General features: G+C 37.5%; 1 protein-coding gene across 1 annotated transcript in view; it reads right to left on the bottom strand.

Annotated features, from left to right (window-relative positions):
• Positions 1 to 15,661, bottom strand: part of MAGI2 (membrane associated guanylate kinase, WW and PDZ domain containing 2) — a 1,715,773-nt gene that overhangs the window by 183,572 nt on the left and 1,516,540 nt on the right. Inside the window, 1 exon segment of the mRNA XM_043965407.1 lies at positions 13,098 to 13,346. Within this exon segment, the coding sequence (XP_043821342.1) occupies positions 13,098 to 13,346 (249 nt within the window).

The raw sequence follows: 15,661 nt of genomic DNA on the forward strand, positions 1-15,661 counted from the left end.
TTTATGGGGATTTAGACAAATATCAAAAACACTTAGTTGTCTTCTCTTGCTACAGTTTCAGTGAGCTATATTTCTTTCTTTTTTTTAAATCACAAAAGTATTTAATTATTTTTCAGTTACATGTAAAAATAGTTTTCAACATTTGTTTTCATAAGATTTTTAGTTCTAAACCTTTCTCTTTTCCTCCTTTTCCTCCCCCCTCCCCAGGACAGAAAACAATCTGACATAGGTTTTTATTTATTTCAATATCAACCTCTCTAGAGTTATACATGCTCCCCTGCCTGTCTTTTTTTTCCTTCTAATTTTAAAGCACATTCATTAAATTCAATTCACATACAAATCAAGACATCACCCTCATGATATCATTGATCCTCTTTGAGAAGGGAAAGCCATCTCCACCACCAACAATACCTCCAATGAGAGGAAATCCAGAACCTCCTGGGGCAACCCATTTCACTTTTGCATAGCTCTAATTGTTAGGAAGTTTTTCTTGGCATCCACCCTAAATTTCTCTTTATGACATGTACTCATTCTTCCTGATTATGTTCTTTGGGACCAAAGAGAACAAATCATCACTTTTTAAAAGTATAGACTTCCAAATATTTAAAGACAACTATCAAGTTTCTCCTCAATCTTTTTTTCTCCAAGGTTGAACATCCCCATTCCCTTTGATTCTTTCTCTTACAACCAGGACTTAAAGTTCTTCATCATCCTGGTTGTTTTCCTCTGTGCTATGGTTTATCCATGTTCTCCTTCAACTATGGGACTTCAGAACTTAACATAAGAGTCCATATGTGATCTAACCACGGGAGGGTGAAAAGATTATCCTTTTGTATTCCTCAGTTATGCTTCTCTTAACATTGTCTAAGACCACATTCGTTGTTTTGGTTTTCTTATCACATTGCAGACTCATGCTGGGTTTGCAGTCCTCTTCTGAATCTTTTTCACAACTGCTATCTAACTCCCCCCCCCCGCCCCATTCTGTATTTGTGATTCTTTGAACTACACTGTAAGACTTATATATCTATACCTTTGTCCAAGTCACTGATATAAATGGAAACAAGTAGAGATTTTTGGGATATTCCACTAGAGATTTCCTTCCAAGTTGTTATTCAACCACCCAAATCTATCTCATTGTATCGCCATCTATTTTAATGATCTCTCTTTTCCACGATAGTATGAGATGCTTTATAAAATGCTTTCCTAAAAACTAGCTATGTCTAAAACATTCCTTCAAATTACCGCTTTTTTAATGAGCTTTTCAGGCATCAACAATCATTTCCACAGACAAAGAACAGAAGAATTACATATGAAATCATTAATCTCAATTATATAAAGTGTGTTTTTTAAAGTATATAATAAATCTAACATGACAGTTTTTCTGTTGTCCTGCTCATCTAGGTCTCTAAACAGTATTCTGCTTTCTTTTGTGTATTTTATCAATGTTTCACTAATGCACTTTTTTTCTTTTTAGGTATCACGATTACTAATCAATCAACCAATCAACAAGCATTTACTGAGCATTTTGCCATGCAGCAACATCACCCCTTCTTGCAATAATTAACCATAGTTGAGCAAAACAGATTCACATATTACACACACACATATAAATACACACATATTTATGTGTGTGTGTATATATATATATAATATATATATAATATGTATGTATATACGAATATGTCTTATTCTGTATCTATGGTCCACTAGAGCATTCTCTATTCTTGACAAAGACATGGTGGAGGAGAAGGAAAAGAGTGGGATAAATTACTTTTGAGAAACTGGAGAACTCCTTTAATTTTACATTTTCCCCCCACTAAATTTTATTTTATTGGATTCAGCCCAGCATTCAAGTCAATAAGCATTTATCAAACTTTTAATATGGTTCAGATGTTGTACTAAATGCTGGAATATAAACACAAGTAGAAAAAGAGGCAGTCCCTGTCGTCAGGAAACTTATATTCTAATAGGGGAAGACAATGACTAAAAGGAATTTAGAAGGGCGAGAGTGTGGAGAGAATAAACTTACCCTGTTTGCAGGGGGGAATTGTAGAGAAAGTTCAGGAATAAAGTTAAGAGGATAGTCTAGAGAAGAATAAAGACACAGGTGACCTGGGCCTCCACCTTAAAATGGAGATTCTGGGAGGAACCATACAGAAGGAGGTTCTTCAGGGTAGAAAATGTTTCAAGTGGTCCATTAGATGAAGGGAGTTTCCAGGGAAGAGTGGCCTTTGAGGCATTATAGAGAAAGTTAGGTAGGGGATTCAGGAATGAAATGAGATCTTTTGGATTTTGATTCTGTCATTCAACATATTGGCTATTATTCCCAATTTCACATCAACCAAACATTTGATAGTTATGATATCTATGTCATTATTCAAGTTTACTGATAATATTTTTCAGAACAGGACCAAGGTCAGAACCCTGGTCTACTCTACTAAAACTATCCTTCCAAACTAACCTGGTTCTATTAATCATTCCTGTTTAGGTATAGTCAATACTACTCTGTTTTAAGAAAGGGAGTCACTTTAGAGTTCCATGAAATAAATGGTGCGCTTTTCAGTATTTGCTTATAGGTAAACTAACTTCCTGACACAAAGGTTGGGGGAAAAGTATTAAACCCCCTCAAAGAAAGAGAATTAGGAATTGCTTCTAACTGACATTTAGTGGGTGAAAATGATATTAGCAGTAGATGTGAAACAACAGATTCATGCAAAGTCTACTAGAGAGCAGATTTTCAGGAAAATATTTCTAATGAAATGTAACTACAATTTATTTCATCACCTACTCTTTTTGGAAATGCTACTGAAATCTTTCTCCAATAAAATCCTACTGTGATAACTCATGGTTGTTAAGGAATGCCCTGAACTCTTGAAGGTTATATCAATGAAGCACACATTTAAGGGACTACCTGTTACCTCCAGGATAAGAGATAATATCCTCTTTCTATCACTCAGCCTTCCTTACTTTTTAAATCTTCTTACATTTTACTTCAGTCCACAATCCAGTTTACAACATAGCTACATAGGTATTCACACTGTTTTTGTACACTCCCAACTGTAGACTATCAACTCACTGGTGTCCTCTATGCCTCAAGTGAGCTTTCTCTTTGTCTCCACTCCCTGGCTTTCTTGGCAGACTTCCCTGGCAGACTCAGTCTACCCAACTGCCAATTCCCTCCCTCTGAGACTGCCTACCATTTACTTTGTAGATACCTAATATATACATGGTTGTCTGTATGCTGCTTCTCCTATTAGAATATAAGCTCTTTGAGGGCAGAGACTGTTTTTACTATTCTTTGTGGTTCCAGCAGTTAGTTTAGTACCCTGTACATAGTAAGTACTTTATACATGTTTGTTGGCTAACCAGTAAAGTAAAAAGTCTTTAAGCACGGACTCCATGATAGTCTTTTTTTTTCCTAGGACTAGCTAGGTTTTGTTCAGAGACACTCATTACCTCTGAGTTGTCCACCAACTGAGGAATTTTTGAGGATACAACATCTCACAAATACCGCTTAATCTCTTCCAGCTCTACACCTATGCTTCTATCACCCTTCTAAGGTAAGGAGGGTTGTAATCTGTATTGGTGGACAAAGTACTCACTCATATGAAACCATGTAACCTTGAAGAAGTGAAATCTTGGCTTTCATGGAGAGAGTGGCAGTGATAATTCTGCTATTTCTAGCTATATATTCAAAGAAGAAAGTTGGCTTTCCTCTTAAAATGCATTCAGATAACATTGACTTTTTAGCAAATGAAAGGTTTTGCAGCTCTAAAAATAACTAACATTTCAATAGTGTTTTTGAAAAGTTTTAAGGACATTTTATATACCTTTTTTCATAGTGGCTTTATGACTTCCCTGTGAGATAGATAAATACTACACAGCTTGAGTAGCTTAAAACTGCACTAAGACCTTTGGAACACCCTGTATTGCTACTCCCATTTTTCAGACGAGGAAGGAGAGAGTCAGAGAGGTTATGTAACTTGTCCATAACCACACAATCTGTAAGTGTCAAAGGTAAGATTCAAAACCAAGTCTTCATTACTCTAACCCTAGCACTTTGATCATTATTCCACACTGACTCTTTTCCATGTTATTATACACACATGTATGTATGTGTGTATATATACACACTTATTTGTATATGTATGTTATTCTTCCACAAGACTGTATGCTCCATGAGGGTATCTCATTGCCCTATCTAAACTTTTTTTCCCTCCCAGTGCTTAGCATAGTGTTCTAAACACTAAATATGCATTTAAGAAATGTCTGTTGGCTGAATCAGTGAATCAATGAATGATCAGTTAGACGAGTTGATGGCATCATCTAACCTGCTTCACCCATGAGCCAGTTTTATTCAGTTGATTTTATGTAGCCACACTTAAAGATGCATTAAAATATCTGAAAGTGATGCATTTAATTTTCCAGAAAACTCTCGAATCTCAACAGTCTAGGAGCATGACCAAAAGTTTCTGAGGAAGCCATCTTTTGAATTACATAGCCAAACCTCCTACACACACACACACACACACACACACACACACACACACACACACACACACCTGACAAAGATTATGGGAATGTTTACAGAGTGCAACACACTTTGGATTGGATGAGCAAGGTTATGCCCCAATTTACACTAGGGAAACTATGAATGTGGAATAAGATTGTTATCAGCAATCAATACAAAGCTAAAAACTGCCAGCTAATTCTCCTACCTGGGCAGCACAGTGCCCAGTGATGCACTTGTGGACTAACACTTAGAAAACAGAACCGACGAAGCTCAGAATGTCATCCAAGTACACAAAATAGGGCCTCATGGGATCAGAGATTAAGAACTGGAAGAACTATTAGTAGCTATCAGACCCAAGCTCCTAGTTTTACAGATGATGAAACTGAGCCTTACTGATTTTAAAAGGGGTCATACAGGGGCAGCTAGGTGGCGCAGTGGATAGAGCACCGGCTCTGGATTCAAGAGGACCTGAGTTCAAATCTGGCCTCAGACACTTGACACTTACTAGCTGTGTGACCCTGGGCAAGTCACTTAACCCCAATTGCCTCGCCAAAAAAAAAAAAGTGGTCATACAGGTAGCAAGTGTCAGCAGTCATCTCCCTGACCTAAGTCAAACCCTTTCTATTACATTACACTACCTCTCAACATGATATATTCATCTAGACCAAAACGTATTTCCTTCTCACTTATCCCTCATGAAATCAATAGCTTCTTTCAAGATATAGACCCAGTGCTATTTCCTATTGTTGTTGTTGTTGTGTCATTTCAATTGTGTCTGACTCTTCCTGATCCCACTTGGGATTCTCTTTGCAAAGATATTGGAAAGGTTTGCCATCTCCTTCTTCAGCTCATTTTACAAATGAGGAACTGAGGCAACTAGGGTTAAGTGATTTGCCCAGGACCACACAGCTAGTAAATAAATGTCTGAGACCAGATTTGAACTCAGGTTCATTAGATTTCAATGCCAGTGCTTTATCTCCTGTGCCACCTACCTGCCTTAGTGCTATTTCCTATATGAAGCTTTTATTGATAACCCTCATTTTCACTGCATTGCTCACTCTCCTTTTTGAAATTACTTTTATATTATTTCCCATATACTTTCCACTAACTTATGTGAATATATGTTGAATTCCACTAAGATATAAGCTCCTTGAGGACAAGGATTCTATTATCTGTATTTTTGTATCCCTAGTGCCTAGCATAGTGTCTGTCATAAAACAAATGCTTAATAAATGTTTCTTGAGGTATTTGAATACAACAGTTTCCATCCTTCTCTGTGGTTGTGAGACACAAGATAGAAATTTTGGTTCCTTGATTACTTTCACTTTTACTGAGTCATATTTGACCTTTTATTGATGCAGCCAAGTTTGTCAATAAGAATATTACCACTGGCCAAAATATTAACATCAAAATTGAACTTGCTGAAATACTTCTGTATGATGGAAGGGGTACATGAGGAGGATGCAATGAATCAATTAATATACATTAATTTATTGAATGTCTACTATGTGCCAGGCACTATGCTAGGTATTAGATATACAAATACAATGAATGAAACAATTCCTATTCCCAAAAGAGCTTATATTTGGATGGGAAATACATTGACATGCATTTATTAACACACATACATCTATATCTAAATTAAATCTATATCTAACTCTAATCTAATCTAAGCACATCTATATCTATCATCTATCTATCTATTTATCTATCATCTATCTATCTGATATATAGATGTACAATTATGTTTGGCTCTTTGGTTGATTTCCTTTGTTCTCAAAGAGGACCAAAATGACATCACTATGTTGGGGTCAAGGGACAGTGTGTCCATTTGTGGCTGATCATACCAATAGGGGCTCAGAAGGCTCTACCACAGGTCCAGCACAAATAGTTCACATGAACATTTGGAGTGGAGATGTCTCTGAATTTGCACATCTCACATTTCTTTTGAGCTACTGCAATTCTACTTTGCTCATAGAGCACTGTGCCTTCTTTGATGCAGGCATGCCATGCTGGGTAGTCCTGTGCCAGTGTCTTCCATGTCTTACAATCAATTCCAAAGTTCTTCAGAGAGACCTTGATAGTATCCCTGTATCACTTCTTCGTCCATATGAGCACCTGCCTCGTCTGATTTCTCAGTAAAAGTCTTTTAGGCAAAAATACATTTGGCATTTGAACAAAGTGGCTATCTCTACAGAGTTGCACTTCCTGCAGTAGAATTTGAATGCTTGGTAGTTTAGATAGAGAGAAGACTTCAGTATTTGGTAACTTATCTTGACAGCTGATCTTTAGGATCCTCCTTAGACAATTCAAACGGAAGTGATTCAGTTTCCTGGCATGGCAATGGTATATTGTCTAGGTTCCATAGGCATACAAGAATGAGGTCAGCACAATGACTCTGTAGACTTTCAGGTTGGTAGGCTAATACCTCTTACCTCCCACACTTTCTTTTGAAACCCCTTAAGCAATGAGCCAGCTCTGGCGATGTGTGTGTGAAGCTCATCACCTATGGGTGCATCCCTGGAACGTATACTGCCAAGGTAAGTGAACTCATCCACAGAATTCAGTATTTCTCCATTTGCTATAGCTGATATTTCCATGTTTGGATGGTGTAATTCTGGCTGTTGGAGAACCTGTGTTTTCTTGGTTAATTGTTAGGTCAAAATTAGCAGAAGCATTAGAGAATCAAGCCATACTTTGTTGCATCTCAGCCTCAGAGGGTGCATTGAGTGCACAATCATCTGCAAACAAAAAAAAAATCATGCAGAAACTCTCCCTATACTTTAGTCTTGGCATGTAGCCTTTTTCAACTTAAATAATTTACTGCTGTCAGCACGATAGCTGACCTTGATGCTGTTTTTGTCCTCATTGAAGGCATCTGACAACATTGCTGGAAACATCATGCTAAAAAGCACAGGAGAAAGCATGCAGCTTTGCTTCAGTCCATTCGTGACTGGGAAAGCGTGAAAGCATCATCCGTTATCCAGAACTCATGTAAGCATGCCATCATGAAACTGATATACAATACTCTCTAGGCAACCAAAATTTGCCACGATTTTCCCACAAGCCCTCATGACTGACAATATCGAAGTCCTTGTTTAGATTGGTAAATGTTGTAGAAAGACCTCTGTTCTGCTCCTGGTGTTTCTAGCATAACGTCTGTCATGGAACAGGTGCTAAATAAATACTTGCTGAGTTGTTTGAATATGGAAGTGTTTTGACAGTTTCCATCCTTCTCTGTGGTTGTGAGACACAAGATGGAAATTTTGGCTTCTTGGTCATTTTGACCCTCACTGAGTCATATTTAACTTTGTAGTGAAATAACCAAGTTTGTCAATAGGAATAATTTTACTTTTTGGCCAAAATATTAACACCAAAACAGAACTTACTGAAGTACAACCACAGTACAATGGAAGGGATGTGTGAGGAGGATGCAATGAACCAATTAAAATGCATTTATTTATTGAATATCTACTATGTGCCAGCCACTATGCTAGGTATTAGATATACAAATACAATGAATGAAACAATTCCTATTCCCAAAGAGCTTACATTTGAATGGGAAATTCAATGACACACACATATATGATGTATGTACAAATAAAATATATGTATATAAAGAATAAATACAAATGTTGAGTTTAAGGCTGAGCAGAGGGAATTACTTAATAGCATAGAAAGCACATTTTAAAATGATGTATTATAACTCATACATGAAGAAGGAGGAGGAGGAGGAGGAGAAGGAAAAGGAGAAGTACTATTGGCCTGGAGCTCTGCCTCAGTGGTTTTTATTGCAGATTGGACAATTTTTAGACCCAGCAAAAGGCAAAAGATAGTTCCTGCTTTCAAGGAGATCCCTATCTAAAAGCAGAGACAATGTCAAGAACTATATACAAACAAGTTATATGCAGGATAAATTGGGGATGATCAATAGGGGGGAAACTAGAATTGAGGGGGATCAGGAAAGGCTTCCTACAAAAGGGCCATCATTGGGAAGGGATAGAGATGAAGCCTGTTATTTCTCTGGTAAAGGGAACTCTTAGAAGGTACTTTTACCATTTCAGGTTGGGATCTTCTTTGCAATTTATACTCCTAGAGAGTTGTCTAATGCAGGACTTCTTATACTTTTTTCACTTGCAACCCATTTTTGCCCCCCCCCCAAATTTTTACTATTGCCAAATTTTTCATGACCCCCACATTCAGTTACATGATACCATATGGGGTTGTGACCCACAGTTTTTAAGAAGCTAGGGTCTAGGGCACTGAAAAGTTAAATGATTTGTCTAGGGTCACACAGCCAGTGTGTGTTAGAGGAAGGACTTGGATCCAGGTTTTTAATGGCTCAATGTGCCTCCCTACCCACCACATCATGCTGACTCTGATATAAGGAAAGCACTGAGTAAACTTTAAAGTGCTATGAGTTATTAGTAGGAATATTAATAAATATCCAATTTTGAATAAGATGAAAGATCTAGAACCTGACTCCTGAATTGTTTCAGTTTCTTATTCTTGTGTTCAGTTTGCTTTATTTCTGTTCAAATGTTCTCATTAATGTCAATAACATCGAGAAGAGAGAATAGTTAGGCCTCTGGGAACAAAATGCCAGATTCAGCTGGTGACCTGGGGTATGGGGAAGGTGTCCCTGGAGACAATTACTTGGCTTTCTTTCACTTGCCTCAGTGCCTTTGTGTGGGTAAATAAGTCTTACAGTTGTTTTTTTGAAAATGTCACAGCAGTGCAACTTCTTGGTTGTCCAGAAAGCCTAGTTATCATCTATTACCAGTAGCCTTTCATGCTGTCTTATGTGATGAGGCTTATCAGGGATTAACTCTCCCTTGCTCTATCTGGAAGGGGAACTTTTTTTTTTGGGTGGGGTGAGGCAATTGGGGTTAAGTGACTTGCCCAGGGTCACACAGCTTGTAAGTATCAAGTGTCTGAGGCCAGATTTGAACTCAGGTCCTTCTGAATCCAGGGCCGGTGTTCTATCCACTGCACCACCTAACTGACCCCTGGAAGACGAACTTTAAATAAAGGTTCTCCTGCATATTTTTTTTCCCAGACACAAATACAGGGACACATATATGTATATATAAACATGCATATATATATATATATATATATATATATATATATACACACACACACATACATGCAAACATACATACACACACAAATATACTGGTGTTGTCACATACACATACCCATATATATATATAGATGTAGACATATAAAGATATCTATATATGATAGGGATAGAATGACTGTAGGAAAAGAAAGCTTTATGTCAATTTAAAAACTGTGAGGCTGGCAGATGCATCTCTTATTATGGGCAGCTAATGGCACAGAGCATTTGGCTTGGAGTCAGGAAGACCCAAGTTCAAATTTGGCCCTCAGACTCTTACTGGAGTATAACCTTGTGCAAGTCCCTTAACTTCTGTTTTCCTCAGTTTCTTCGTGTGTAAAATGGCAATCATATTATTACCTATCTCTTTTGAGGATCAAATAAAATAATATTTTTAAAGCATAGTACCTGGCATACAGTAAGTGCTATATAAATATTTGTCATTATATTATTATTATAATATAAATTATTTATATATTGTTATTATAGTTATAGAAGACATTTATGCTTCAGGATAGGGTTAGAGTAGAAGACTTTTGAGATATTTTTCAATTCTGTGAGCTAAGGGCACATCTACCCTTCTCTCTAATGATGTCTCTACTTAGGCTTCACATATTGCACACCTCTAATGCACTTAAGATAAAATTACATACTATGGTTTCCTTGTTTCTTTCCCTTATTACAACTCAGAAACTGTAAGCTCCTTAAGGAACTTATTTCTCATTTAATTTTGTAATTTCTCCAACATTCAGCACAGTGCCCTTCTGATGGTAGATACTCAACAGATTTTTGTTGACTGATTGAATGAATAAAGCATTCTATGTTACAAGGGGTCAGATTTTGGTTTGACATAAGGAAGAACTTCACAGTAAAAAAAAATGTACAAGCATTCAATAGATTGCCTTAGTAGATGGTGAATCCTTTATCCTGTTAGGAGTGCTGTAAATAGGATTCTGGTTCCAGGTAAGACTTGTAAGACATAGCTTATAGTTTTTTATGATTTTACTTCACCACGTGGTCAACTCTTGGGAATTGTACCTCAAGTGCTGGTGGTGGGAAGAAGTAAGGTGAGAGAATGCTGTGGCTACTCTGTCTCACTGGAGGCATCACCTCAGGCTATAGACAGATGGCTAGTTGGAAAAGAAACAGGTGACTACTGCTATTGAAAATTCTCCCCAAAGCAGCCACATAGGAATGGGACTGAGGCCTTTGTCAGAATCTTGAGTTTGGTTGCCCTGAGAGAGTGGATGATGTTAACTAATGGTCGATTTAATTGACTCCCAGTGGTGTACAGAGAACACTACAAAAGATTGAGTGGTTAGGCCTAAGCTGATCTCATTCCTAACAGGAATGGTGGTCTAGAAGTAATGTTATATCCCTTGGAAGGTCACCTATTAAGCTTTTCTTGTCATCCTGGAAGAAAATGGGCTCTGCAGGCAAGAAAACAATGTTGAATGTATAATATCTCCTGGGCTATGTTAATGAAAGGGTTGAACCTTTTGAGAAAGGATTGAGATTCTGGGGTTGCCAGCTTCTGTATTTCACACTGTTGTAGAATACAAGGACCCTTGATACTTTTTTGATGAAGGCTCTGTGGGACCAAATAGATACTTTAACATTCATGAAGCACCTTGCAATTACTCTTCAAAATTAGAATTCAAAATTATTGTAGAGGTTTAGTGTTAAACACATCCCCCAAAAGAACATCAGTCTTTGGAACTTTTAAGGGGAATGTTGCTGATTATAAACTGCAAAGTCTAAGTGTCGTTGGTATGGTCTTTGCTTTTCTGAGAGAACAAAAGTCAATGCATTTTGGCATCCTTAATCATAAAAAATTGAAACAGGGAGGAAAAGGTAGACAAGAAGTATCCTTTTCAACTACAGAAGAGGATGTTTTCCTTCTCTGGGGTGACACAGAAAATGATGCTCATTTTAGAAGTGTTTAGCCTTGTTCTTTCAAGTTATGGTTAATACTGCTGAAAAGAACAATCATGTGCTATTTGTAACATTACGTGTTGGGGAATGTGACCTATTCCTTTCCATATCTAGTCCATGAATGATTTATCAGTAGAAAGGTTTTTAATGTAACTTTTTGAAATGAATTCATTCACATTTCCATTATTTACAATTAGAAATGGATCCAAATGACGATCTGAGTAAGAATGTACCACTGGATGCCATATTTAACACTTTTGTGATACTAGCGCTCCCTCCATTTTGCATCTAATCCTTTTTCTTTTTTCATTTCATTAGTCATTGCCACCCTTCCCTGATGAACATGATGGTAAGAACCCTTTACTAGCCTTGTTTATATGCTGCTTCCTTGATTTAGATTTGTCTCTGCCTAAATAAACATCTGAAAGGAATGGCTGCTAAAGTTTCTTGTGAATATCTTGACAAGACTAAATTATTGGTAGGGTGTTTATATAATTCACGGAAATCTTTAGTCTTGTGTCCTTTTAATCTTGGTGACTTCGTCATACTGACAAAAATCCAGCTTTTAATCTGCATGTAAAGATCAGATTTATTTCTCCAGTTTATCATGAAGAAGAAAAGAAATGAAATTGTACTTCCAGATTTATGGACTTCATCCCTTGGCTGTGTGTGCTGAGGTTGAATGCTTCTTCTGTGGTTTTCATTTGTGCATTTGTCATTGGTGCTGCTCAGCAGGGCAATTCTCCTCTCCATTTAGGCCTGGTAGCTTTCCAATAATGTTAACTTTACGGTAATCAAGTTCTCATTTTTGCCCAGGACCTGGATGGCTCTGGTATCACCTTGTCCTTACTTCTTCCCAAAAGTTATGGGTATGATGAGTGCCACAACCACTTAACTTAAACAAAGAGGAAATTGGTAAGGATAGAACAGAGGCAGTCATTTTTTTCCTCATGGTTGGGCCATGTCAGTTCCATTTGTCTTGTTGCCTGTACCTATATTAGGAATCCTTAAACTTCTCAGTTCATATATAGAATGAGGACCATTTCCTCTCTCCCCCTGTACTTGCCCCCAAGGCCTTTCCAATATCGAATCCTTTGTTCAAATATATAACCATTCCTGTGATTAACCTAGACATTATTTTGTAGTTTTCAATGTAGGCTTAACTCACCACTTCATCCACTATTGTTCTGCTTTTCCTGCCTGACAATTTGCTTTTTGGCTGAGATTACTTCAAGAATTCTCTACTTGACAGACACATGTCTTCAGGATAGGTCTGAATAGCCTCAGAAAACAGTGTTACTTAATGGAAGCTGACGGAGGAAGTAGAAGATGCTTATACATGCACACATACTTTCCCTCTCCTCTGCTCTCCTCTCTCCTCTCCCTTCCTTCCATTCTTCCTTTCGCTCTTGATCTCAATCTCTTTGCATGCAAACCAACATTTCATTCATTCATTCATTTGTTTAACAAATATATTATTTCATCTATTTCACACTTAATTAAAAATTAAGAGAATAGGCTGCTTACTTATTGTGGACCCAGACTCAGGCCTGTTCAAGGAACTGATGATGACGAAACCAAATCCTTCGTTCTCTTTGCGGTGTATGATGACATCGCTGGTTTGTAGGCTGTGTGATGCAAAGCCTTCGGGTGGAGAAGCATTAGTGCTGGGAGCAGCGTGATTGCTGTTGGTGTATGTGGCATAGTCACTTCTTGGTGAGCTGTGGTGGGTGGACACAGAGCCTGGACTCCTCCCGTTCTCTGGACAGGGCTCCCCTGGAATATAAGCACATTGCAAAGACATTACCATATTACTTGTTAACTGGCTTCTCCAATAACAGGGTTTTGAAGGGGCTACAGATTTAGTTTCTGAATATGCCAGATCTTTGCCTCATGTTGCTTTGTATCTTCTCATAATATACATATACATATATGTATATATATGCATTTACACACACACATATATATATATTTAAAACTTATCTATGATATACATAAAAATGACTTTTATATATTTCATCTTATGGCAGCAGATGGTGCTGGAGTTTTGTTGTTGTTCAGTTGTGTCTGAATTTTTGTGACCCCATGGACCATACTGTCCATGGGGTTTACTTGGCAAAGATACTGAAATAGTGAGCCATTTCCTTTTCCAGTGGATTAAGGCAAAATAGAGGTTAAGTGACTTGCCCAGGGTCACATAGCTGTTAAGTATCTGAGATGAGATTTGAACTCAGGTCTTTCTGACTCCAGGCCCCAGAGGTCTACCCACTGAGTCACCTAGCTGCCTCTACCTGAGAGTTTAGGCTTTATATATGTAAGATGAATTACCATTAACTCTTCAAAGACACCTACTTTTACTTGAAATAGTCTCATAGTCTCCTATTATCTTAGAAAAGTTAGGGGCGGCTAGGTGGCACAGTGGATAGAGCACTGGCCCTGGAGTCAGGAGGACCTGAGTTCAAATTTGACCTCAGACACTTAACACTTACCAGCTGTGTGACTCTAGGCAAGTCACTTAACCCCAATTGCCTCACAAAAAAAGTTAATTCACATTAAATGTGGGTGATAAATTTATCTTAAAAACATTGTATTCATTGTAGATTTAAATCCAATGATGACAACATTAGTAAACTAGGAAAGCTTGAATTCTGAATTGGTTATTTATCAAAAGCTAGAACATTTACTCATCAAAAGTATTATCTCAAACCAAGCAGATAAAACAGATAGACACCATGTAAAATGACTGAGGAAACAGTGAGCTGGCAACCAAAGGGAGCTATTTTTTAAGGTGTAAGCTAATCCATCATTGAGAAGTTTGCCTGACTATTTCAGTACATAGGTATTGATAGTCTGATTAAAAGAAACGAACACACTGTAATTAGGAATAACTGCATCATTTCCCTCTCACAACTTGATTAGTATACTCAAAAAGAGTTTTTCAAACAGAGGAATAACAAGATGAAAAATAATCACACCAAATTATTCCTTTGGTAGCTCTGTGGATTGGTTCCCCATTTAGAACTCTTGAAAGTGTTCTCATTTGGCAAGTTAAAAAATAATTAGCCAGACTGTCAGAGAAGCCTTTTACCTTTACAAACTATAATTCTGCACTAAACCAAAAAGTAAAGAAAGGAAGAGTGGAGAATCTGAAGCAAAGATACTTGTTTTACCAATATTCTACCCAACCATCAGCATTAATAATTGGGCATAGACAAACACAGAAAAGAAGTGCTCAGTTCAAATATGTCTCTAAAAATTAATATCTCATATTTCGAGAGATGGAAAACTCAAAGTTTCCATCAAGGAGAACTAAACAGAAGTAACAAAAGAATGAAATACAGAAGTGCTCCTCTGCTAAAACAACCAACACAAAAAACCCTCCACAAAACTGCAGACAACCAGGATTGAAAATTTCTGTCTGCAAAATTTTTGTTCTTTAGCTAAACATGATCCAAAGACAAGCTGTTATTTTCTTAGTGAAGCACATGTCCTTTATCAGTCCTTGTACAAGTTGGAAATAAAGTGATTAGAGATAGTCAGGAGGAAGAAAAACAAACAATTATTATGCTGCTACATTAAAATTGAAAGTCTCCAAGAGTTATTGGACCAAATCAGCAATTAAATGTCACAGGCAGTGACAAGAGAGATCTCATTTTCTGGCTGTCATATTTGAGGAGGTTGAAAACTGTTCATGTCAATAAGCTGGCAACAGAGAAAAATGCCCTCCCTTTCTCTCTCTCTCTCTCTCTCTCTCTCTCTCTCTCTCTCTCTCTCTCTCTCTCTCTCTCTCTCTCTCCCCCTCTCTTTCCCCTTCCCTCCCTCCCTGTCTCTGCCTTTCTCTTACAACAGTGGGGAGTGGTTGAGCACTAGGCTGTGTGAAACGAAGGAGAAGAATTGATTAAACCCACTTGAGATGGTCACTGGGTGATTTCCTATTGGGAGGCTGTAAAGTCAGGAGAATTTCCTTCCCTATTGAAATGTTCTTTCAACCTCTAAAACAAAGTTTTTCTACTGTCATCAGGCTGAATGTTTGAGAATATGGGACTAAAAACTTTCCCTGTTATTTTAATTTTTTTATTTTTCACATAGCA

Source organism: Dromiciops gliroides, chromosome 5 (genome assembly GCF_019393635.1).
Source record: "Dromiciops gliroides isolate mDroGli1 chromosome 5, mDroGli1.pri, whole genome shotgun sequence".
Lineage (NCBI taxonomy): Eukaryota > Metazoa > Chordata > Mammalia > Microbiotheria > Microbiotheriidae > Dromiciops > Dromiciops gliroides.